The sequence below is a fragment of the Monodon monoceros genome, unplaced genomic scaffold (genome assembly GCF_005190385.1).
Source record: "Monodon monoceros isolate NGI ecotype Baffin Bay Population unplaced genomic scaffold, NGI_Narwhal_1 Super_Scaffold_18, whole genome shotgun sequence".
Classification (NCBI taxonomy): Eukaryota; Metazoa; Chordata; class Mammalia; order Artiodactyla; family Monodontidae; genus Monodon; species Monodon monoceros.
Window position 1 is genome coordinate 83,362,067 of NW_021703774.1, and position 26,298 is coordinate 83,388,364.

The following is a 26,298-nucleotide window of genomic DNA, read 5'->3' on the forward strand; positions in this document are numbered from 1 at the left end:
ACTTTACCGTCTTCCCCTGGTAGGATGTTGGCTCCGTGAACATAAGGATCTTGTCTATTTTGTTCACTCCCGGGTCCTATCACAGTACCTGGCACACAGTAGGCACTCTAAACAATTGTTGAGTGAAGGAGTGAATGATTGGCAGGGAAGCCTGACTTGTTTCCCAAATGGCCCTTCTTCCTTACACCCATTTCTCTTTCTGTCTCTCAGATATGGAGACATGGTGCCCAAGACGATCGCAGGGAAGATCTTCGGCTCCATCTGTTCCCTGAGCGGTGTCCTCGTCATTGCCCTGCCGGTCCCTGTGATCGTTTCCAACTTCAGCCGGATTTACCACCAGAATCAGAGAGCTGATAAACGCAGGGCACAAAAGGTAAGCCTCAGACCCGGGAAGGGGGCAGGCAGCACCAGGGAGGGTGCTCTTGGCCTTGTGCTGTTGTCACAAGGAGCTCCTGGGAGAATCACTGCGCAGATGGCCTCTAGCTTTGGAAGGTAAAGCAGCGCCAAGTGCCTTCCTACCTACCAGTAACCTGCATTTCAGCCCCAGACAGCTGCACAAGACAGCAAACCCTCAATTATCCACAAGCTGCTGTTCTCCCTTTCGGAAGATATTCTGTGCAGTTTCCTTGGGACCTGGCTCCTCTTCCAAGATCTCAGCCATCAACTCTGGGTAGTGCCCGGTCTCTTCCCTTTCCCAGACAAGAGCTTACTGGGGAACATAATTGCTTTTCAGTACTCTGTAATAGCCTATGCGAAACAAAGTGACAAAAATAAATTTGCTAAAAAGAAAAATGAATACTCTGAAAGGAGAACATTCTGAGGCCATTGAGTTCAGGGACAAATGGCACAGCGGGCTTTAGTCACCTCATGATATCATAGGATAAGGCACGGAACTGCAGTTGACGGTCAGGAGATTAACCATGGGTCCTGGAAAAGTTTTCAGTGATGTCCAGTGAACACGGCTTAGGAAGGCAGGGCAGGATGAGTGCCCTCTCACCACAGGATGATGAAAGATGTCTGAAGGCTTTGGTGCCAAGACAGAAGCCTCCTTTCATGACTGGCCGCCACCTTCTACCCAAAATACCTCACCCTCTCAGCCAAATGTTATTTCTCTGCATTTTTAGGGCATCTGGCTGGTGAAGGTTCTTGGACCCAGGGGGCAGCTTTTCCTTTTACTCCTTTTTTTTTTTTTTTATGTATTCAGCTTTTTTTTTTAATTTTTGAATTTTATTTTATTTATTTTTTTATACAGTAGGTTCTTATTAGTCATCAATTTTATACACATCAGTGTGCGCATGTAAATCCCAATCTCCCAATTCATCCCACCACCACACACCATCCCCCCAGCCACTTTCCCCCCTTGGTGTCCATACGTTTGTTCTCTACATCTGTGTCTCAATTTCTGCCCTGCAAACTGGTTCATCTGTACCATTTTTCTAGGTTCCGCATATATGCATTTATATACGATATTTGTTTTTCTCTTTCTGACTTACTTCACTCTGTATGACAGTCTCTAGATCCATCCACATCTCAACAAATGACCCAATTTTGTTCCTTTTTATGGCTGAGTAATATTCCATTGTATATATGTACCACATCTTCTTTATCCATTCGTCTGTCCACGGGCATTTAGGTTGCTTCCATGACCTGGCTATTGTAAATAGAGCTGCAATGAACATTGGGGTGCATGTGTCTTTTTGAATTATGCTTTTCTCTGGGTATGTGCCCAGTAGTGGGATTGCTGGATCATATGGTAATTTTATTTTTAGTTTTTTAAGGAACCTCCATACTGTTCTCCATAGTGGCTGTATCAATTTACATTCCCACAAACAGTGCAAGAGGGTTCCCTTTTCTCCATACCCTCTCCAGCATTTGTTGTTTGTAGATTTTCTGATGATGCCCATTCTAACTGGTGTGAAGTGATACCTCATTGTAATATTGATTTGCATTTCTCTAATAATTAGTGATGCTGAGCAGCTTTTCATGTGCTTCTTGGCCATCTGTATGTCTTCTTTGGAGAAATGTCTATTTAGGTCTTCTGCCCATTTTTGGATTGGGTTGTTTGTTTTATTAATATTGAGCTGCATGTGCTGTATATATTTTGGAGATTAATCCTTTGTCCATTGATTTGTTTGCAAATATTTTCTCCCATTCTGAGGGTTGTCTTTTTGTCTTGTTAATGGTTTCCTTTGCTGTGCAAAAGCTTTTAAGTTTCATTAGGTCCCATTTGTTTATTTTTGGTTTTATTTCCATTACTCTAAGAGGTGGATAAAAAAATCTTGCTGTGATTTATGTCGAAGAGTGTTCTTCCTATGTTTTCCTCTAAGAGTTTTATAGTGTACGGTCTTACATTTAGGTCTCTAATCCATTTTGAGTTTATTTTTGTGTATGGTGTTAGGGAGTGTTCTAATTTCATTCTTTTACATGTAGCTGTCCAGTTTTCCCAGCACCACTTATTGAAGAGACTGTCTTTTCTCCATTGTATATCCTGCCTCCTTTGTCATAGATTAGTTGACCATAGGTGCATGGGTTTATCTCTGGACTTTCTATCTTGTTCCATTGATCTATGTTTCTGTTTTTGTGCCAGTACCATATTGTCTTGATTACTGTAGCTTTGTAGTATAGTCTAAAGTCAGGGAGTCTCATTCCTGCAGCTCCATTTTTTTCCCTCAAGACTGCTTTGGCTATTCAGGGTCTCTTGTGTCTCCACACAAATTTTAAGATTTTTTGTTCTAGTTCCATGAAAAATGCCATTGGTAGTTTGATAGGGATTGCATTGAATCTGTAGAATGCTTTGGGTAGTATAGTCATTTTCACAGTATTGATTCTTCCATCCAAGAACATGGTATATCTCTCCATCTGTTGGTATCACCTTTAATTCTTTCATCAATGTCTTATAGTTTTCTGCATACAGGTCTTTTGTCTCCCTAGGCAGGTTTATTCCTAGGTATTTTACTCTTTTTGTTGCAATGGTAAATGGGAGTGTTTCCTTAATTTCTCTCTCAGATTTTTCATCATTAGTTTATAGGAATGCAAGAGACTTCTGTGCATTAATTTTGTAACCTGCAACTTTACCAAATTCATTAATTAGCACTAGTAGTTTTCTGGTGGCATCTTTAGTATTCTCTATGTATAGTATCATGTCATCTGCAAAGAGTGACAGTTTTACTTCTTTTCCAATTTGTATTCCTTTTATTTCTTTTTCTTGTCTGATTGCTGTGGCTAGGACTTCCAAAACTATGTTGAATAATAGTAGTGAGAGTGTATATCCTTGTCTTGCTCCTGATCTTAGAGGAAATGCTTTCAGTTTTTCACCATTGAGAATGATGTTTGCTGTGGGTTTGTCATATATGGCCTTTAGTATGTAATGGTAGGTTCCCTCTCTGCCCACTTTCTGGAGAGTTTATATCGTAAATGGGTGTTGAATTTTGTCAAAAGCTTTTTTGCATCCATTGAGATGATCATGTGGTTTTTATTCTTCAGTTTGTTAATTTGGTATATCACATTGGTTGATTTGCATATATTGAAGAATCCTTGCATCCCTGGGATAAATCCCACTTGATCATGGTGTATGATCCTTTTAATGTGTTGTTGGATTCTGTTTGCTAGTATTTTGTTGAGGATTTTTGCATCTATATTCATCAGTGATATTGGTCTGTAATTTTTTCTTTTTTGTAATATCTTTGTCTGGTTTTGGTATCAGGGTGATGGTGGTCTCATAGAATGAGTTTGGGAGTGCTCCTTCCTCTGCAATTTTTTGGAAGAGTTTGAGAAGGATGGTTGTTAGCTCTTCTCTAAATGTTTGATAGAATTCATCAGTGAAGCCATCTTGTCCTGGACTTTTGTTTGTTGGAAGATTTTTTTTTTTTTTTTTTTTTTTTGCGGTACGCGGACCTCTCACTGCTGTGGCCTCTCCCATTGCAGAGCACAGGCTCCGGACGCGCAGGCTCAGCATCCATGGCTCACGGGCCCAGCCGCTCCGCGGCATGTGGGATCTTCCCGGACTGGGGCACAAACCCGTGTCCCCTGCATCGGCAGGCGGACTCTCAACCACTGCACCACCAGGGAAGCCCTTTTTGAAGATTTTTAATCACAGTTTCAATTTCATTACTTGTGATTAGTCTGTTCATAGTTTCTATTTCTTCCTGGTTCAGTCTTGGAAGGTTATACCTTTCTAAGAATTTGGCCATTTCTTCCAGGTTGTCCATTTTATTGGCATAGAGTTGCTTGTAATAGCCTCTTAGGATGCTTTGTATTTGTGTGGTGTCTGTTGTAACTTCTCCGTTTTCATTTCTAATTTTATGGATTTGAGTCCTCTCCCTCTTTTTCTTGATGAGTCTGGCTAATGGTTTATCAATTTTTTTTATCTTCTCAAAGAACCAGCTTTTAGTTTAATTGATCTTTGCTATTGTTTTCTTTGTTTCTATTTCATTTATTTCTGCTCTGATCTTTATGATTTCTTTCTTCTGCTAACTTTGGGTTTTGTTCTTCTTTCTCTACTTCCTTCAGGTGTAAGGTTAGATTGTTTATTTGAGATTTTTCTTATTTCTTGAGGTAGTCTTCTATAGCTATAAACTTCCATCTTAGAACTGCTTTTGCTGCATCCCATAAGTTTTGGGTCGTCATGTTTTCATCGTCATTTGTCTCTAGGTATTTTTTGATTTCTTCAGTGATGTCTTGGTTATTTAGTAAGGTATTGTTTAGCCTCCATGGGTTTGTGTTTTTTACGTTTTTTTCCCTGTAATTGATTTCTAATCTCATAGCGTTGTGGTCAGAAAAGAGGCTTGGTATGATTTCAATTTTCTTAAATTTACCAAGGCTTGATTTGTGACCCAAGATGTGATCTATCCTGGAGAATGTTCCATGCACACTTGAGAAGAAAGTGTAATCTGCTTTTTTGGGATGGAATGTCCTATAAATATCAATTAAATCTCTGTGGTCTATTGTGTCATTTAAATCTTGTGTTTCCTTATTTATTGTCATTTTGGATGATCTGTCCATTGGTATAAGTGAGGTGTTAAAGTCCTCCACTATTATTTTGTTACTGTAGATTTCCTCTTTTATAGCTGTTAGCAGTTGCCTTATGTATTGAGGTGCTCCTATGTTGGCTGCATATATAATTATAATTGTTATAGATTCTTCTTGGATTGGTCCCTTGATCATCATGTAGTGTCCTTCCTTGTCTCTTGGAACATTCTTTATTTTAAAGTCTATTTTATCTGATATGGGTATTGCTACTCCAGCTTTCTTTTGATTTCCATTTGCATGGAATATCTTTTTACATCCCCTCATTTTCAGTCTGTATGTGTCCCTAGGTCTGAAGTGGGTCTCTTGTAGACAGCATATATATGGGTCTTGTTTTTGTATCCATTCAACGAGCCTGTGTCTTTTGGTTGGAGCATTTAATCCATTCACGTTTAAGGTAATTATTGATATGTATGTTCCTATGGCCATTTTCTTAATTGTTTTGGGTTTTTTTTTGTAGTCCTTTTCTTTTCTTGTGTTTCACACTTAGAGAAGTTCCTTTAGCATTTGTTTGGAGCTGGTTTGGTGCTGGTTTGGTGGTGCTAAATTCTCTTAGCTTTTGCTTGTCTGTAAAGCTTTTGTTTTCTCCATCAAATCTGAATGAGATCCTTGCCGGGTAGAGTAATCTTGGTTGTAGGTTCTTCCCTTTCATCACTTTAAGTATATCATGCCACTCCCTTCTGGCTTGTAGAGTTTCTGCTGAGAAATCAGCTGTGAACCTCATGGGCGTTCCCTTGTATGTTATTTGTCATTTTTCCCTTGCTGCTTTCAATAATTTTTCTTTGTCTTTAATTTTTGTCAATTTGATTACTATCTCTCTCGGCATGTTTCTCCTTGGGTTTATCCTGCCTGGGACTCTCTGCACTTCCTGAACTTGGGTGGCTATTTCCTTTCCCATGTTAGGGAAGTTTTCAACTATAATCTCTTCAAATATTTTCTCAGGTCCTTTCTCTCTCTCTTCTCCTTCTGGGACCTCTATAAAGCGAATGTTGTTGCATTTAATGTTGTCCCAGAGGTCTCTTAGGCTGTCCTCATTTCTTTTCATTCTTTTTTCCTTATTTTGTTTTGCAGCAGTGAATTCCACCATTCTGTCTTCCAGGTCACTTATCTGTTCTTCCGCTTCAGTTATTCTGCTATTGATTCCTTCTAGGGTATTTTTCATTTCAGTTATTGTGTTGTTCATCTCTGTTTGTTTGTTCTTTAATTCTTCTAGGTCTTTGTTAAACCTTTCTTGCATCTTCTCCATCTTTGCCTCCATTCCTTTTCCGAGGTCCTGGATCATCTTCACTATCATTATTGTGAATTCTTTTTCTGGAAGCTTGCCTATCTCCACTCCGTTTAGTTGTTTTTCTGGGGTTTTATCTTGTTCCTTCATCTGGTACATAGCCCTCTGCCTTTTCATCTTGTCTATCTTTCTGTGAATGTGGTTTTTGTTCCGCAGGCTGCAGGATTGTAGTTCTTCTTGCTTCTGCTGTCTGCCCTCTGGTGGATGAGGCTATCTAAGAGGACTGTTCAAGTTTCCTGATGGGAGGGACTGGTGGTGGGTAGAGCTGACTGTTGCTCTGGTGGGCAGAGCTCAGTAAAACTTTAATCTGCTTGACTGCTGATGCGTGGGTCTGCATTCCCTCCCTGTTCGTTGTTTGGCCTGAGGCAACCCAACACTGGAGGCTACCTGGGCTCTTTGATGGGGCTAATGGCGGACTCTGGGAGGGCTCACGCCAAGGAGTACTTCCCAGAACTTCTGCTGCCAGTTTCCTTGTCCCCACAGTGAGCCACAGCCACCCCCTGCCTCTGCAGGAGGCCTTCTAACACTAGCTGGTAGGTCTGGTTCAGTCTCCCCTGGGATCACTGTTGCTTCTCCTGGGTCCCGATACGCACACTACTTTGTGTGTGCCCTCCAAGAGTGGAGTCTCTGTTTCCCCCAGTCCTGTCAAAGTCCTGCAATCAAATCCCACTAGCCTTCGAAGTCTGATTCTCTAGGAATTCCTCCTTCCGTTGCTGGACCCCCAGCTTGGGAAGCCTGACATTGGGCTCAGAACCTTCACTCCAGTGGGTGGACTTCTGTGTTATAAGTGTTCTCCAGTCTGTGAGTCACCCACCCAGCAGTTATGGGATTTGATTTTACTGTGATTGCACCCCTCCTACGGTCTCACTGTGGCTTCTCCTTTGTCTTTGGATGTGGGGTATCTTTTTTGGTGAGTTCCAGTGTTCTCCTGTCGATGATTGTCCAGGAGCTAGTTGTGATTCTGGTGTTCTCGCAAGAGGGAGTGAGAGCACGTCCTTCTACTCCGCCATCTTGGTTCAGGGCCCTGCCATCCTTTCTCTTCTGTTCTGGGCTGAAATACTCCCCCTTCAGCAGCATCTCAACCTCCATGGGGTACGATCAAAGCCTTTCTGGGTACAGTGGACAGGGGGACCTGAAAGAATCACTTATGGAGGCCTGAAATATTATGTCCTTATTTTATTCTTTCTTTTATTCATTCATTCCACACACATTTACTGAACACCAACTATGTGCCAGGCGCTATGCATTGCAGCTGGGTTACTTCCTCACCGCATGATCCTCTCTCCTGACCTTCCATTCACAGGGATAACTCCCAAGTGGCAGGGCTTCCATGACATATCAGAGGAATCCAGGATTTCAGAACAAATCTGTATATGCTGACTGAAACAAAGTCTCAAAGTTCATGAAAGTTAGCTCTGAAATGTATAATAATTTACATGTAAAAATAGTTAACAATATAATATATATCACATAGTTATATAATAAATCCAGTTGGTCCCCACTTCCAGCATCTCCCCTTTTGTGTGCCTTTGTCACCTCCTTGCCCTGCTGTCTCCCTCCGCCTGTGTGGAAATATATTTTGACTTATCTTGACCTGGGTTTTTAATGTTGTCAGCCTGCCTTGGATTGATCTGCTGTCCTCTCCATCCCCTCCAGAACCATTTCCTACCTCTTCACCCAAGGTCAGGTTTCCCCACCCCCATCGCCTGCTAGCCAGCTCAGAAATAGAAGTCTTATCTCTTTCCCTGTTCAAGTCAGCTGGCAAATGTGAACAATATATAAATTCATTATGCTGTCCTAAAGAAAGGGGCAGAAAGAAACTGGGATCGTCTTTCCAAATCAAGGAGCCTAAAGCCCTGAAGGGTCAAGGGTCCTATAGCAACCCCAACCTCCCCCTCCCCCAACCCCCCAGCACTGGGCAAAGGCTGATACAGGGTTTGTTTTGGTTTTGGGGTTTTTTTTAACATCTCTATTGGAGTATAATTGCTTTACGATAGTGTGTTAGTTTCTGCTGTATAACAAAGTGAATCAGCTATCCGTATACATATATCCCCATATCCTCTCCCTCTTGTGTCTCCCTCCCTCCCACCCTCCCTATCACACCCCTCTAAGTGGTCACAAAGCACCGAGCTGATCTCCCTGTGCTATGCGGCTGCTTCCCACTAGCTATCTATTTTACATTTGGCAGTGTATATATGTCCATGCCACGCTCTCACTTCATCCCAGCTTACCCTTCCCCCTCCCCGTGTCCTCAAGTCCATTCTCTACGTCTGCGTCTTTATTCCTGTCAGATTCCATATATATGTGTTAGCATACGGTATTTGTTTTTCTCTTTCTGACTTACTTCACTCTGGAGAGGGTGTGGAGAAAAGGGAACCCTCTTGCACTGTGGGTGGGAATGTAAATTGATACAGCCACTATGGAGAACAGTATGGAGGTTCCTTAAAAAACTAAAAGTAGAACTACCATATGACCCAGCAATCCCACTACTGGGCTTATACCCGGAGAAAACCACCACAATGTTCATTGAAGCTCTATTTACAATAGCCATGACATGACACAGGGTTTTTGTAGAGCAGTGGGGATCCAAGGTATCCTCAGCTCACACACTAACCCACAACAGCCCCACTCAAACTGTGCTTCAGCCACTCCTGTGCTCCCTTCCCCTCCGGGCTCACACCCTTACCTACTTCTTAGAGCATCGCATCTGCTGTCGTTTTGCCCCTGCAAAGAATATGACAGGGACCATTTCTCTGCAGAACTTTACAAAGCTCATCCTGTGTGATTAAGATCCAGAAGGAATCAGCTTAGGCTTCTTCCTCCCTCTAGCCCCTCAGGATGAGACTCCCTCCCTTCTGCCTCCTTTCCCACCCTTCTCCCTCTCCCTCTTTGCTCTTCCTTGAAATCAGAGTAAATATTTGCAGTGTTTTCACCTCCTCTTGATACTGTCTCTCCTCACAGTAGGCTCAGTTCTGCCTCTTTTCACCTTAGGCTTCCTGTGAGAGGAAAAGAAAAAGAACACAAGAATACTGCCTGCTTCCTGCACTGGGTCTGTCACAGCGAGGCAAGGAAGGCAGGTTGGGGAACTTCGTGGGGAATGGAGAGATGGGACAGGAAGGGGGTTAGGGGTGCTGATGACAGTTCTCAGCCCAGACCACATACTCAGGAGCTGCGAAGGTAAGCTCCAGCCCATGTGCCTCAGGTGGAGAGGAAAGACTCCAAAAGTTGTCATCCTTTCCCATCGTGACTGATTGGCTTGGGATTAATTCCACGACTCTTTGCTGCAGAGACTGGGTTTTCTAAGCCAAGTGAGCTGGAGATCAAGTAAGGAGGTCTAGCAGTGGACAGAGAGGGGGAACGTTTTTAATGGAAATTTTCATTGGAATAATTGTAGATTCACATGTAGTTATAAAATTTCATATCCAGTGTAGGGACATTGCTGCAATCCACCAATCCTATTCAGACTTCCCCAGTTTTACTTGTACCCGTGTGTGTGTGTGTGTGTGTGTGTGTGTGTGTGTGTGTGTGTGTGTGAAGTTTTATACAGTTTTATCACCTATGCAGGTTCACATCCCCCATCTCAGTCAAGGTACTGCACAGTTCCAACACCATAAGGGCCCCTCCCACTATATCTTTTATAACCACACCCCCCCTCACTCTATGTCTACCCGTCTCTAACCTCTGGCAACTAGTTATCTGTCCTCCCTTTATAAAAACGTTTTTATTTTTTTTAATGGTACATCAATGGGCTTATACAGTAGGCAACCTTTGGAGATTGGCTTTTTTCATTTCATGTAATTCCTGGAGATTCATCTAAGTCATGTGTGTCAGTAGTCCATTCCTTTTCCTTGCTGAGCAGTATTCCCTGGTATGGATGCATCCCAGTTATGGTTAACAGTTTGCCTGTTGAGGGACATCGGGTTATTATAAATAAAGTTGCTGTTAACAGCCATGTGCAGGTTTTTGTGTGAACATAAGTTTTCATTTCTCGGGGATAAATGCCTAAGAGTGCAATTGCCCATGTTCTCTTTTGGCTTTTCCATTTCTCCCTCTTTTTCCTTCTTCTGCCTCTCCCAGGGCAGAGATGTCAATACTCATGGTCCAAGGGCACCTGCCAGCCAGATAGCTAGGAAGTGCTTCATCGTGAAACCCTTCTCGGGGCTGACAGAGTTCTTGAGCTTATTAGCCTGAACTTGGAACTGTGCCCAGGGTGGCAGAATCCTCCATCCAAACCTCTCCTCCAGCCCTGGAATGTCTACAGCTGTTGAAAATGCGACTTTCTGGGCTTTGCTCATCAAGTTGAAAACTTGTCTGAGTGGAGTTGAAATTCAGGGAAGGAGGAGGGGGTGTTATGGAAGCAGCGTTGGGAGGTTGGAAGACCTGAGCTGAAACCTTGCCCTGGACAAGTCACTTCCTCTCACATCCTCCATTTCCTCGTCTGTAAAATAGCCTAGATGATCCCTACATTCTCCGAACTCTTACACTGTACTCATGTTCATGGAAGAGAAGGAGGCTGACCAGTACACACAAGGACTGAGCCCATCACAACGGCTTTATTAACATGGATTTCTGACCGACTGTGTAGGATCATCTTCCTTTCTGGGCCATCACAAGCCTTGCTTGAGCAAATACTCAGTGCGAAGCTCTGTGCTAGGTGCTGAAGATAAAAATATGCATAAGTCACAGGCTCTGGCCCTCAGGGGCTCAAAGTCAAGCCAAAAGTCCTCACCAAATTACATATGCTGGGTATGGTTCTATAAATATATTGCAAACCTCTTTATCCTGTGTGGGAAATGATTAAACGATATAGTGCATTTGTTATGACAATCTGTTGCTTTAATAGCGCCCAGGGTAAGATAAGATTAAAAGGAGTGCCACAAAGGAGAGCAGGAAAATCTTTCATCTCTAGAAAGTAATGAAGACAGACCCCAGATACAAGAATGGTCTGGCTGTAAGTGGTGCAATCAAATTATATAAGGCTAAAATGAGCTTGACACAACTGGATTTCCATACGCAGCTCTCAACACCCAGTGCTCACCCAAAGCAATAGTAGCCACATCCTCAAATGATGAAGAACTTGCTTGAATGTAGACATTGAGCTGAGGGGAGGGCTGGAGCGGGATCCCCAGGAACGAGAACTGTCCTGCACCTGGAATGCATGTTCTTTGCTCAGAGAGAAGAGGAATGGTAGGGCTTACTTACCATCCTTTCTCTCCCTGCTTCCTCTTTTTATTCTCTGTCTAGAGGAGAGTAAAGATCGTTCTTCCTCAGTTTTACAGGCAGATCTTCTAGGCTCAAGTGCTGACCTTTTTGCCATATTTAGAAACCAGGGGAAGTCATTGAATTGTTCCTGCAAGGACACAGTGGTCACAGGGGGACTTCCCAGGGAACAACAGCTATCGTGTGTTCTTTGTGCTTCTGTTGACAGCCTAAATCCAAGTCCCTGGCCTCCTTTTAGCAGATGAGCCAGCCCAGTAGGACACTTGGAGGGGACACTTCCCCATGCTGGGGAGAAGGTCACAAGAAGTGAAAATTGCCACAATTTTCCAAGGACCCCTCTGTTCAGAGTCCATGCTGAAGTTAAATGTGTATTTTCCCAGAGGCAGAAGGAAGGACCCCTCTGCCCCAGAATAGGTTTGTGAGGCCTTGTGGGCTCTTCTTCCTGCAGCTGGGTCTAGATCCACAAGAGCCCAAAAGTGAAGCTGCATTTTTTTTAAACCAGCAGGAAGCCCTCTACCCGTCCCTTCTCCCTCCCTCCCAGAGCCTCTTTCCTCTTAGGCCTCACACTGTGGCTGTGCTGCTGTCATAGTGACACTGATTATGGTTATTAGGAAGGAGAAGAGAAGTTAGCCTGTGCAGTGTGTCCGGCCTCTCCCACTGCCTCTGCAAGCAAGAGAGATGAGTTTGCGTGGTTGAGGTACCACGCGACCCTTGCACAGGATACTGCCGAAGGCTTCCAAGGATGGAGCTGGGAGATTCTCAGTAGCCGCAGCTAAAGCCAGGGTGTTGTATGGAAATGTGCTCCATCCTCTCCTCTCTCACACCCACATTGGGCCCCTTGTCACACGCACGTGCACCTACACTCGTTCCCACAGACATGCACAGCAAAATATACACGTATAGGCACATCCCAAAGACAGACATGCAATTGTAAATTCTTCTATTGATTTAAAAGTTATCAAGCACTGGGGATATATCAGTGAACAAAACAAAAACCGCTGCCCTCAAGGAGTTTACATTCCTGTGGGGAAAGAGAGACAATAGCGAGATAAATATGTAAAACATATACTACCTTAGTAATGAATGCTAAGGAAAAAATAGAAAGAGGGGAAGGAGTTGAGGGGCACCTATACACACTCCTTGCTTTTCTTATAATTAACTGGTATTTGGGCACCTGCTGTATGCAGGGAATTGCACTGGACCCTAGGAGAGAATCAGGAGAGCTATAACATGGGCTTCTTTAAAGAACTTGCAGCCTGAGATGAGAAATACCCCAATGCAATACTGAATGGATAAAGGTCATGAAATTTGAGGAAGGAGGGAGGAATTTGATGAGTGATATTTCCCTGGTCAGGATCACACCCAGGCTGGAGAGACAAGTGGAAACCCCTAGGCACTCTGACCATGACCATGCTCACTCTGTACAGGGGGGTCACAGCCTCTCTGACCCAGTCCCAGGTCTATAAACAGAAGTCTCTGCGGCGGGGAAGAAGCAGCTTCCTCCCCTTCAACAGACATCACCTGGGAACCCAACCTTGCTGGGACAGCCCACTGTCGCTGGCTTGGCCAGGCTCACTGTCTTTTTGTCTCTCAGTCTCACTCACTCTTTTATTCTCTCTGCCAATCACAGAAGGCCCGCCTTGCCAGGATCCGTGTGGCCAAAACAGGGAGCTCCAATGCCTACCTGCACAGCAAGCGCAACGGACTCCTCAACGAGGCACTGGAGCTGATGGTAGGTGCCTGGGGGACTTGGGTTGGGGAGATGGAGGGGAGGACGGGCTTGCTTTTTCTTCCTGGGGGCATCAGCACTCCCACCCCAAAGCCCCAAAGTTTCCCCAGGTAGCAGCCACCCTCCACATACGTCTTCCATAGGGTTCTCATCATCACCCCTAAACCCCCTTTAGCTCAAGGGCTCCCAGCCAAAGGCTAGCATGGTCTAGGGTGACCCTAAAATTTGGTTCATCCAGATTTTTCCAGTCCCCCCCTCCCTTCTGTGGAGAGATGAAGGAGATGGAGAGAAGGAGAGCCAGCAGCTTTATACTCAGCCTCTCCTCTTCTCCTCCTAGGGCACCCCGGAAGAGGAGCACATGGGCAAGACCACCTCACTCATCGAGAGCCAGCACCACCACCTGCTGCACTGCCTGGAGAAAACCACTGTGAGTCCCAGCCCAGTGCCACCTCCCTTCTCATCCCTGACCCCTGACCCTTTTCTGAGGTCAGAACTTACAGAGTGAGAACTCTGTCCTCACGTTCTCACCCTAGGCTTCAGAAGTCAAAATTTGTCCCCTTAGATCCAAAGAGTAGCAATGAGGTCTCTATCAGCCCTCAGGAGGAAGACCCCAAGGAGTGGGGCAAAGCCACCAGGATCAGGAGGCCTGCAGCACAGAGGAGGCCATTCCCCCAGTCTTTCCACACACACCCTACATCCGTCCTCACAGCCCTTTCTTAGTTACTGAGGCCTAAGGGCTCTGCCTATCAGTTTCTCAGCTCTGATGAGCACCCCTCTTCAGAGCTAGGGCTGAATTTATACTAGGTTACTACAGGACAGCAGAGAAGAATGTCAGTTTTTGTCCTATCCCTGGGGCTAGGTTGATGCAATCTGTGGGTCCCTTTTCTCCTTCCATTCCACTTGGAACAGGAGAGAGTGAATGAATGAAGCAGTGCATATATTTCTCTAGCCACGGATTTTACCAGTACCACCCCATCTCAGTCACCCTGCAATTCCCAGGGAATTCAGATTCTGAAAGGCTGATTGCTAAAAATGAGTCATGGCTTAGGGTGCCCCAGCTGGAATGTGGAATGATGCTTGTGCCTCACCAACAGACTGAAAGGAAGGGCAGTGGGTCAACCCTGGAGCCTTGGCAAAAAGTGTTAGGAATAGTAGGGAGGGAGGAGAAGTTAGGCTGGACAACCAAAGAGAGACAATGAGAAACTCCTTGTTCTTTTCGAGGACCTCCTTCCCCAAAAAGCCTATGGTCAGGGCTCAGCACACTAAGGAAGGAACTTTCTAATTCTCAGTGTTCCATATCCTGGCCTCCCAAATGTGGGGGAAGTAGATGTTAGGTGACTCTTAGTATGGACAGCTGTGGACGCTGTAGATGGCAGCTGAACCCAGTGAGGGCTTCCAATGTGGGAAGGTACTCTGATAACCCTAGTTTCCAGGACTTAGCCAATGTTTCTTAGTGTCAAGAACCATACAGGTGTATCTAGAATTTCTCTCAAAGACTCAGAGCTTGCCAAAGAAATAGGCCTGGACCCAACTGCCCTTTCCAAGTTGCATGTGCTGGGTGGAATGTGTAAGTTGAAAGGATATGGGTGAAAATATTTGGGTTTGAAGAGATGGAATGTTGGCATTGAAGGGGTGGAATGCTGAATTTGAAGGAAAGAATGTCGGATTGTGGGGATATTGGGATTAAAGAGATGGAATGCTGCATTTTAGGCAAGGAATGTTGGACTCAAGGGATGGAATGTTGGGACAAAGGGGGAAGAATGCTGGAAGCAAGGGATGGAATGTTGGACTGGAAGGGTGGAATGCTGGGATTGAGAGATCGAATGTCAAAACTGAGCCTGGGAATGCTGGAATGTACAATCAATGGTGTTTTTATCTTCTGTTGGCATGTTGTCCTGTAGGGGTTGTCCTATCTTGTGGATGATCCCCTGTTATCTGTACGAACCTCCACCATCAAGGTATAACTTTTTAAAATTTCAATTGATGTTTTTCTCTCTGATTCTTCTGAGTCTGTGGAGTCTCCTCTTCTTACCCCCTGGTCTGGTTCTCTGCATGAGCTGTTGATTCTTCTTGGGCTTATCCTACCTCTGCTGTCACACCCAGTACCAGCTCAGGCTTCCAGTTTTTTTGTGCCTTTCTGATTCCCTTTTTGGACCTCCCCAGGGGCTTGGAGGGGTGGTGGAACATGGAACCAATGTTGGTACCTTGTGAGTGTCCATGTGCCACATCTGTCTGTGCCACCCGCCCAGCTCTATGGGGACTCCTGGTATTGGCTGTCAGGGCTGGTCTCTCTCTGAACTCTGTTCTCATGATACTTCTCCTCAGACTTTCTCCTCACTCTGGCAGCCTTGGCCAGACCATTCATGGCATAGATGTTTAGTCACCTTGGCTAAACAGCCATATGTTCGTTATCCTGGGCTCCACTCCACCCCATCCTGGTGGCCTCCATCAGGAGTCTGTTAGCATCCCCTTCCCATGCTTACACTTGACTTAGGGAATCCTGTGCCTTTATGTATATTAAGGAGCCATACCCCATAACCAGGTGGAAAAAACCCAGTACTCAAAAGCAAGCATAACCCTGAGTGTGTGACCGCATTGGCCTTCAAGAGCAAGGCTCTCCCAATACTGTGAATAATCCAGTGCCTTTAAAAGCTTATGTCTCACACTTGCCCAGGATTCATAAGGATCTCACCCAGTAAATCCAGAAAAGACGATCCAGCGTACCCACTACCCATTGTTAGTGACTCCTTACCTGCCGCTCCCTGCCCCCCGCCACCAGAAGACCCTGTCAAAGCCTGCAAAGTCCGTCAAGTCTTTGCTTCTAGCTCTGAGGATGCCACTAAGTCCCTCCATGTCCTCCATATCCCTTCAGCCAAAGCTGTAGATGAAGTGAATGTCACATCATGATTTCACAACCGCAGTCTCCGCCCTCCAGTCTGATGACCAGGGCTGTCAATGGGAATCTCCTCCTTCCTTCATTTGATGCCTGTGGGATATCCCCCATGTCCTGAATGCTTATCTGTGCTCCAGGCAGCTGGGAGCCCTTCTCCCAAGGCCCAGAACAGAGACGGGCAGCTATACAGGGTACGAGGGCTTATCCCCCCCACCCCTCCTCCTATCTCCTTCTCCTACCTCTTCTCCCTCTGCTTCCCACAGAACCACGAGTTTATAGATGAACAGATGTTTGAGCAGAACTGCATGGAGAGTTCAATGCAGAACTACCCATCCACACGGAGTCCCTCACTGTCCAGCCACCCGGGCCTCACGACCACCTGCTGCTCCCGTCGTAGTAAGAAAACCACACACCTGCCCAATTCCAACCTGCCGGCCACCCGCCTGCGCAGCATGCAAGAGCTCAGCACGATCCACATCCAGGGCAGCGAGCAGCCCTCCCTCACTACCAGGTGGGTGGCTCCCATCTCCATCACTCCCTAAGGCTTGCGACGCTCCCTTCACAGAGTGAAAGGCTCTCAGCATTAGGAGACCCCTGGGGGTCCTCAGCCTTCCCTCCTCCTTATCTAATGCATGAGTCCCTCACCTCACCTTCCTCCCCCCACCTTCCTTCTCATCCTTGCAAGTTAACCCAAAGGCCTCTCACATGCCTTGGAGGATACTATAGCAGGTGTAGGCCCAATGTGGGGTTAGATACCAGAAAAAATAAGAACAACAACAAAAATCCATAAATGACCTACCCTAGTGCAAAGAATGGACTGTCTTCTCAAGACAATAATTTTCACAATTGTGAAATTATACGAAATTTCGGCTTATCCCAGGCTGATTTTGAATCACAGACTGACTCTCTACTTATATGTAGGCCACTTCCCACTACCTCCAATGAGTGGCAAGGAATTCAGGGAAACCAAAATCAAATGCCACAAGTGATGGGGAAAAAATCCACTGGAGGGAAAAACGTATACTCTGAATTCCAAAGCCCAGTACCCATGACTTTTACAATTCGGGGTAGTTTAGGAATAATAATCAGAATGGATAATTACAGGCCGATTACCAAAAGCAGAGATGGAGGGACACCCAAATCACCTCCCAGTTACTGTGAGCTAGACAGGTAGAGGGTCAAGGAAGCTTTGGGACACTAACAAGACGAACCATCATCAACTCACTCTTTTTTTATCCCAGTCGTTCCAGCCTTAATTTGAAAGCAGACGACGGACTGAGACCAAACTGCAAAACATCCCAGATCACCACAGCCATCATCAGCATTCCTACTCCCCCAGCGCTAACCCCAGAGGGGGAAGGTCGGCCACCCCCTGCCAGCCCAGGCTCCAACACGAACGTTCCTGCCGTAGCCAGCAATGTTGTCAAGGTCTCCGCCTTGTAAAACCACTGGACAGAGGGCCAGTGCGGGTGGTGGGAGTGAAGGGGGCTGGCATGTTGGTGGGTGGCCACTGTGACCACTCCCTCCCCCTCCCCCACTATTTCTGCCCACCCTGTTGCACCCCCAACACTGAAACCTGTGCCTGGAAGGAGAAAGAGGCAGCAAGGGGGCACCTGAGGTTCACTGCTGCTAGCGTGGACATAGCCCTGTGCCACTGCATCTCACAGGGGCCAGAGGAAAGGGAGGGCGGGGCGGGTAGGGATGGGACTGTGCGGGTATAAGCTGCGAGCCAGGACAGGGCCCGGAGTGGGGAGCCTCAGACCAAATAACCATTGTTTCTGGAGACCCCAGTGAGGAAAATACAAGACCAAGAGCAGCACAGAGGCCGAGTTGTCACATGCAAAACAGGAAGAAAATATAACACTGTGTATTTAAGCACCTTTTTCAAGGCTCTTAATGGATAATATTTATTCATGGGAAAAGGTGGAAAACAAAAACACCAACGGAGTTTTGTGAAATGTTTTTCTCCATGGACCCAATACCTTTGAACCAAAACAATGCATTTTGTGAGGGGTTTTTTTTTTTTTTTTTTCTCCTTTTATAGCAAAAGCTTTTAGGCTAAGAAGTCAGTTACTGCTGAGTTCTCTCTTCGTTCCCCCAGGTAGGTGAGGTCGACTGAGCCTGGGCCCCACTGCCCAGCTGACCTGCACAGAGCTGCCACGTGACCACACAGCAACACTCACCCTCTGTCTGCCCCTGTCTCCTTTGTCTCTGTACCTCTCTGCTTCACCCCCTGGCTGTTTTTCTCTGTGTCCAGCCATCTGTCTCCACATGGACCCCAGTGATACCGAGACATGTTAGTAAAGCCTCCTCCACTGCCAAGCACCTGCAGACTCGTGCCAAGGACATGAATGCAGTGGTGGAAGAGAAAAGAATAAAGCAAAAATGGGCATTTAGGGATGAGGGAAGTCCACCTTAAAGAACAGAGTGCTTCCCTTGCGGTTGGAACCACTGGTGTTGAAGTTTCCATTTCTGGGGAAGAAAGGGAATGACCACATTTATCTCACTGGGATCTTGGAAAAGGAAATCGCTAGCACCTGAGAGGCACAGGCAATGCCAGTGTGTGCCAGTGAAGAGAGAAGAGAAGAACCCAGGGCTCCCAGCTGCAGTCAGCCCCTGTGGCACCTTGCTCTGTACCCTTCTTTCAGGACCCACCGTAAAGCCCATCCAGAGCTCTGACAAGAAGCCCCAGGAGCAGTTTCCCGCAGAGAAGGCAGCAGTACGGGGACCAACCTTCTGACTTATCTCACACCTGAGGCAACTCCCACGGAGGCTGCGGAAGGTTAAGCCTGTGTGCCTCACGAAGGATGCTCCAAAGAGTGAAATCAAGTAAGAGATTATAGATGATTCTTATCTGGTCTGAATGATGCCTTGAGATCTGAAGAGTCTTCAGGCCTGTTGTCCCCGAAGATAACTGAAATGGGGGAGAAGCCTGATCACCTCCCTGCAAGTGAGGAAGTGAATATTATTTTTGGAAAACCTGGACACATTTCTGTGCAAGTGGTTTGCATCCTGATGGGGCTGGGAACAGCATTTCCAGAATCCAATCAATTTTCACTGCTTTTAGCAGAGCAGGTGGGCCTCGGGGTTAGTGACCAGGCCCTTTCCGCCTTCCCCAATCTCCAACTACCCTATTGCAGTCTCTCTAGCCTGGACTCTGAGACACAGGAGCTCCTTGGGAACTCTTTATCCATTCAACAGCTTAGTGGTTAGCTGTTTAATGCTAGGCCAAGAATTTTTCTGCCCACCTCAGCCATCCAGAAGAGTTTCACTAGCTGGGAACCTAAAAACACCTTCAACGGGCTTCCCTATGACCCCAACTCTACTGACCCTGTAGAAGGAGAAAGTCAAAGGGATGTGAGGTGGCACCTAACCAGAAGGTGAGCAGAAGGGCAGAGGAGACGGAGCCTTCTCCTTTACGCTATCCTCACTGACCATTGACTGCGTCCCTTTTCTGGGTCTTGGCCTCAAGGATTTCCCCCTAACCCGAGAAAGGGGTGGTCTGGCCCTCTGAGCTTATGCTGTAAGTAGGCAAAAAGCTTTACAATTACAGAGGAATACGTGTGTACACACAAACACACAACAACCTAAACACACTTTCATACTTAATCCCATTCACGTCATCCACATATCTCATTAGGGAAGGCAGAGGACTGGGCTGGACTCCATTTAGAGGGCAGGCAAAGGACTAGAAAAGGAATTTTTCTCTTGAAAGAATGGGTAATGGAACAAAGTTAAACAAGGTTTAAGTTTCTAAGTATGTATCATAGGAACCGAATGGGGTAAAGGATAAAGAGGTAAATAGGAACATGGTTACACACACATACGACGAACTGCCTGTGTTTAAGAACAGGTCATCACAGAGTTAGAATAATGACTGCTCCAACCCAGGACCTGTTTGGTAGTGCACCAGGGGAGCTTACTAGTGGTTCCCACAAAAATTAATGAAATTTAAAAAAATCATGTCCCAAATAATTTCCCACTTTTTTGACCCTAAAGAACTGAATGTTTTGTATTTCTTCAATTTCATTTCCAAATCCCACATTACGCCAGTTCCTAAACCACCATTATTAGACTAACCCCTTCATCTCCATCCCCCAATGTAGCCTTAGCCAAAGATGAGAGACCCTGTTCACACAAGAAAATGGCTCATCTACACAACAGAATAGAGCAAGACTACACTGCTAAAGGGCATTTGTGAGTAAAAAGAAGGTCCAAAGTGTGCCAAATCAGTTGAATGTCTAACTCATTGGCCAGGGACTGAAGAACCAGGATATTATCAGGGTTTTCAGGGGGCAATGGCTTTCTGGTGAAATGACTCGAGCTTTCATAGTTCATGAACAACTTCAGCATAATAGATTTACAAAACTATCTATCCCATTCAATCCTACTCAACATTAGGGAGGGTTAAAAACCACCCACCCAACCAACCAATAAGCTATATTGAAATGAATGGAAACTTAGAAAACATGGAATAGAGTGAATCAGAACTAGAAGAGATTAAAGAATATCTAAGTCATTTTACAGTATAGAAGGCTGAGGCCCAGAGAAATTAAGTGACCTACTCAAGGTCATGCAGTTATTTAATGACAGGACTGGGACCAGAACCCAAGTCCCTTGGCTATTAGTCTAATGCTTTTCCCTACACCCACTGCCTCTCAGAGCAACGATGCTTTAGAGAAGACCCATCAGAGATTACTTGTTATATCTAGAGACATAGCTTTATGCGAATGTCAATTATTACTTGGACACAGCCCTTGGAAACCACTGACTATACTAATCCAAACCACACTTTGGAAACCACCATCCACTAAATACAACTAGCTATGGACTATCAATTCTGTCAAAAATAGGTGAGTAGGTGAATAGTCAGGTTTCTTCAGTCAAATGCTGTCTCTCCTCGAAGAGCGGGCTAGGACAACATTTTGAAGCATACTTTCTATAGTCCTTTTAATCCTTTCCACAACCTCTGGTGGTAGTAGATCAAGTACCTAAATCCTTGATTCACAGAGAAGAAAACAGGCAGAAAGAAGCTGAGTGACATTCAAGTTCACACGGCAAGCTAGTGGCAGAACTATGTTTGCAATCCAGGGCTTAGACATCTTGTCCCGGGACCTTTTCCTCTACATCATGTAGCATTACTCTGAGGATTGCTTATATATTTTAATATCTGGATTTCAAGGCTGGTGATTAGGGAGAGGAAGCATTATACTCAAAACCACCCTGAACCAGGACCTCCAGAAGCAAACTCTGTACTATTTCTCCTTCATCCCCTCTTTTCGTAACTAGTGTCAAGCTCAAGACTAACTGCATAGAATCCTGTTCAAAAGACTAGATAGTCTCAATGATAGTTGAACACATGAGTCTACAGTCATACAGGAGTATGAAGTCAGCAAGTAGAAAAGTGAAATTAAGAAAAATAATTTGAACAGAAATTAAAGTGGATAGTTAATGCTGATCGACAATTAACAAAAAAGTCAACTTGTGGATATGTTGAGGACTTTACCCAGTTTTCAAACTATGATTCCTGCAGTTCGGGATCATGTTACTTGTTAGAATATTGGCAGGGAAAGTACATTGAAAGATGTACCTAGATTTTTTTCCTTATCTTTGTTTTTTCTTTTTTTTAACTTTGCAGAGGTAGTGGTTGAAATTTATCTAAACCTAGATGTTTAGGTTATTAATGAATTCTAGTGATCCAGGTTCCCTCATTTCAATTACCAGGTAACTACAAGGCAGAAAGATCCTAATGCTGTTAATCTAAGGCAATATTTGTTTCCCTTCTAATCTAGTTGGCATGGTAACCATGACAAACAGGAACCAAAAAGACTTTTATTTTCCCTTTCTGATGTCCTTATGAAATCTCAGCATTTGCAACGCTTTAAAATGATTGAAGGAAAAGCGTTGTTATGACCCATCACCCTCGGAGCCCAAAGAGCATCATGAGGAGCATCATTAGAACTAAGAGAAAGTGGATCAGAAAAAGAAACAGCTTTAAAGGGGTTCCTTTTGAGTCTTGTTTTCTACTCAGAATGTTCTATGTTTTTCTCATCAAGTGTGGGAATGAATTTATCTTAGCAGGTTACTTAACTACACTGGATAATGTCACACTAACCAGTGTAGGGCACTGACCCAAGTCCTGGGGGGGCTCCTTGGACCAACAGACTATTTTACAAACCTGGGTGGTGGGAGGGATGGTATATTTTTGATAATCAGACATTCCAATGTAATGTTTTCCTTAGAGGTCACCCTCCCCCATTAATGTTATCGTGAAAAACATCAAGTGTGTTCTTTTCTATTTTCATATAATAAACGGGCTTTGCTTACCAACATCACAATGGCAAAGAAGAAATACTGTACAAAACTGCAGGAAGATAAACATGTGAAAACTTTCTATGGGGAAAAAAAAACTCTTGAGTTTCCTGTCGTCTTCTTTTGAAACTGTAGTGCATATGTTAAAATGTATATCATTTACGGTATTGAGTCATGTGCCACTGCTGTACCTGATGTATCCAATCTGGATTAAACAAACTATGTGCCGCAAACCCTAACATGATTACGATTGTTTAATACCAGTTCTCCTGCTATACATTAGAAAATAGGGTAATTTTGGGGGAAGTTTTTTTTTTTTAAACATCTTTACTGGAGTATAATTTTTTTACGAGGTGTGTTAGTTTCTGCTGTATAACAAGGTGAATCAGCTATACATATACATATATCCCCATATCTCCTCCCTCTTGCGTCTCCCTCCCACCCTCCATATCGCACCCTTCTAGGTGGTCACAAAGCACCGAGCTGATCTCCCTGTGCTATGCGGCTGCTTCCCACTAGCTATCTATTTTACATTTGGTAGTGTATATCTGTCCATGCCACTCTCTCACTTCGTCCCAGCTTCCCCTTCCTCCTCCCGGTGTCCTCAAGTCCATTCTCTATGTTTGTCTTTATTCCTGCCCTGCCACTAGGTTTATCAGTACCTTTTTTTTTTTTAAGATTCCATATATTTGAACAGAGAATTTCTTCCTTGCCAGAAGACTCACAGAATCTCAGAAGGGTACTTAAGGTCTAGTCTCATCTTCCCTTCCCCGCCCTCCCTCAATGCAAGCAACTCCTCTATGACATCTGAGATGGTTCTTGCCTGCTTGTATGCTTTAGTCATGGATGTTCACTAACAGGGAAAGCATTTGGCATTTGCCAACAGCTCTATTTTGAGACACAGCCCTGTATTACTGAAAGAAAATATGCTTTTAATCTGCACTGGTTCTGCTGAGAATACACTGAACATCCACTCTTTCATCTAAACCAACGTCTCAAACTAAAAACTCAAAATTAAATGCTATACAGGGTATAGCAGAAAGCTTGGAAATCAGATGACAGAGGCCCTTAGGTTCTATCACTTACTTATATGGCTTCACATCAGTCTCTTCTCTCTTGGCTTCAGTTTGCTTCCTCCTCTTAAAAATGAGGGGATTGGATTAGATATCCTGAAGATCTGTTCTAACCTTAATAATTCTGGTTTAGGTAGTGAGAGCAAAAGGCATTTTCATATTTCACCGTAATGTGGCAAGAACAACGGGGATTCTTTTGATTTCCCCACAACCAGATCCCAATAAATGAAAACTGAAATAGAAATGGAAGGTTAAGGCCAATCCGTGATGCCAGAAGGCCCTAGAAGTTGGCTGTGAAATTCATTTCAATCACTAATGTTCATATCCTTATCACCCACTAGGTGTCACTACAGATTCACAGCTCAAATAATCTGGAGCAAAGTAACTGGAAACCAGATGTGGTGAGCAATACGTGCTTTTTCATTAAAAAGCACTAAATGTTAACTGGGATATATGTGCTTGTTCACAGCGGCACAAAACAATAAACATATTCTGCCAAAATAAGAGAATAACCTTGTCAGAGTTCCAATGTCAGCTATGACTATCAAAAATATAATTTTATCTTTTAAGATTAACATAGCTTTATTTATATTTGGGGGAGAAAAAAAAACCCCTAAAACTTCAAACTACTCCCTTGTCTCATGAGTTGATCTGTAACTACTATAATTTCTGTTCAATTATTTTTAGTATTCAGGGGCTGAAGTTTACCTTTAAACCTTTTTTTTTTTTAAGGTTAGGTTATGTTTAAAAGGTTAGCAATTATTATTACAATACTTAAGCTACTTTAGAAAATATTACTTTTAATTACCCAAAATAACTTGTATCCTCTAAGTCAGAATTATCCAAAGCAACAGGTTTCTCAAACATTTCTCTGCATGTTAATACTGCTAGCCTAATTTAAGTTAAAGCCTAACTTGAACAGCTGTAATAAGTGTATTTAGTATTCTAGAATTCAGACATTAAACCAATTCACACTAGCCCTCATCCAAATTAAGTGAATGTATAAAGGCTCTCTATACTCATAAAAAGATTATTCTTTTCTCTAACTAGAAATTATCTTCTCTTACTAGTCATGTATTAGTTAAATCTTAAAACTAGAAGGGACCCTAAAAATCTAGTCCAACTGCCTCCTTTTATTGATGAGAAAATTGGACCCCGAGAGGTTAAATGACTAGTACAAAGTAAAAAATAGGTAGTAAGAGTCAACCAAGACAACTGCTCCTTCTACTACACAACATTCTCAAGTGAGTTTGCCTAAAACCTATCTATAGTCCCCAAAAGATTAAGGGGTTATGCACCTAGAATGACAATTCCAAATTAAAATTCCACACACAGTAACATACAAATGCCAGCAGATTCCTTCCACAGCCACAATAACTACATCCCTTATTAGGGAAGGTAACTGCTGAAATTTTCCTGGCAAATGCTTATGAAAAATGAAACTATTATTTTCATGTTATGTATATGCTTACCTCCAGCTTATTCTTCTATTAAAAAAAAAAAAAGCGATCACAAGACAATCCTAAAAGAGAATCCAATTAATTTCAAAACTAATGGGTACCCTCATCTCTAATTAAGATGCAGGAGTATCCTGATTAAAATTCCCTAGCAATGAAAAACTGTGAACTTGGCTGTATTGTGGGGGAAAGGGTAGAAAAAAAAAAGAGGAAAGTTCAATTATATAGCAGTGACAAGATCTTATTTAAACATGTAATTAAAGTCTTTTTAATGACATTCTGGACCTAATTATGGATTTGCTATTTACAGTGTTAATTAATTCACTCTAACTTGGCAATACATGTACAGTACTGATACATGTAAATAAAGCATATCATTGCCCAACCCAAATGACAGGAATCTAAGTTAAACAGTTTAGGGCTGTGTTATGTGAGTGTCAGACAGTAAATGACAATGGCTGTGGATGTTTGCTGACAGCCGTGGGGGAAAGTGTTTATATTGCCTAGACAAGTATGCACACAGGAAAGGAGAGCTTCCCTTCACTTTTAAAAAGTAAATACGTATCTCTATTCATACTCGGTTCTCTCACCACAAATCCGTTCACAGAGAAGTTTGGGAACCAATCGTATATTCACAAAAGAACTGCTACCGAGAAGAAATTAAAGAATATGTAACTTCCAATTACATTTATCTAAATCATAATTTACAGATACAGCATCTCAGAAAAACGCTAGAAACTTCCCTCAGCCTACCAGCAGAGTACAGCAGTTCTTAACCTGGGTTCCACAGATGGGCTTCAAAGGGTCTATGAACCCTGTGAAATTACATATACAATTCTTGTTTACAGAATGAGAAATTTTCTGGGACAAATCTATAGTTTTCATCAGATTCATAAAAGGATCCAAAAATCAACAAAGATTAAGAGCTGCTCCTTTTCCTGAGAAACAAAAACAAGACAGCCACTACTGATGATCCTTAGCTATTTAACGCACATCAAAAACACAGACAGGACCTGCCCGGTGGCACAGTGGCTGAGAGTCCGCCTGCCGATGCAGGGGACACGCGTTTGTACCCCGGTCCGGGAAGATCCCACATACCGCAGAGCGGCTGGGCCCGTGAGCCGTGGCCGCTGAGCCTGTGCGTCCGGAGCCTGTGCTCCACAACTGGAGAGGCCACAACAGTGAGAGGCCCGCGTACCGCAAAAAAAACAAAACAAAAAAAACCACAGCTTCCACAATTATAAAGACAAAAGATATTCAAAAGATGAACAATAAACATGTCAACACACTTGGCTAAGTTTCTA

At 43.9% G+C, this 26,298-nt stretch overlaps 1 protein-coding gene across 3 annotated transcripts in view; it reads left to right on the plus strand.

Moving 5' to 3' along the window:
- KCND3 (potassium voltage-gated channel subfamily D member 3) overlaps positions 1-17,656 on the plus strand; it is a 232,773-nt gene extending 215,117 nt beyond the window's left edge. The window contains exons 2-7 of one of the 3 annotated variants that reach the window (XM_029229346.1): positions 211-373; positions 13,161-13,262; positions 13,597-13,686; positions 15,161-15,217; positions 16,416-16,663; positions 17,394-17,596. In XM_029229346.1, the coding sequence (XP_029085179.1) occupies positions 211-373; positions 13,161-13,262; positions 13,597-13,686; positions 15,161-15,217; positions 16,416-16,663; positions 17,394-17,595 (862 nt within the window). In that variant the 3' untranslated portion in view covers position 17,596. Of the gene's footprint in view, positions 1-210; positions 374-13,160; positions 13,263-13,596; positions 14,321-15,160; positions 15,218-16,415; positions 16,664-17,393 lie in introns of those variants that run through there. The other 2 variants (XM_029229347.1, XM_029229348.1) reach the window with 2 other exon arrangements.
- The last annotated feature ends 8,642 nt before the right edge of the window (positions 17,657-26,298 follow it).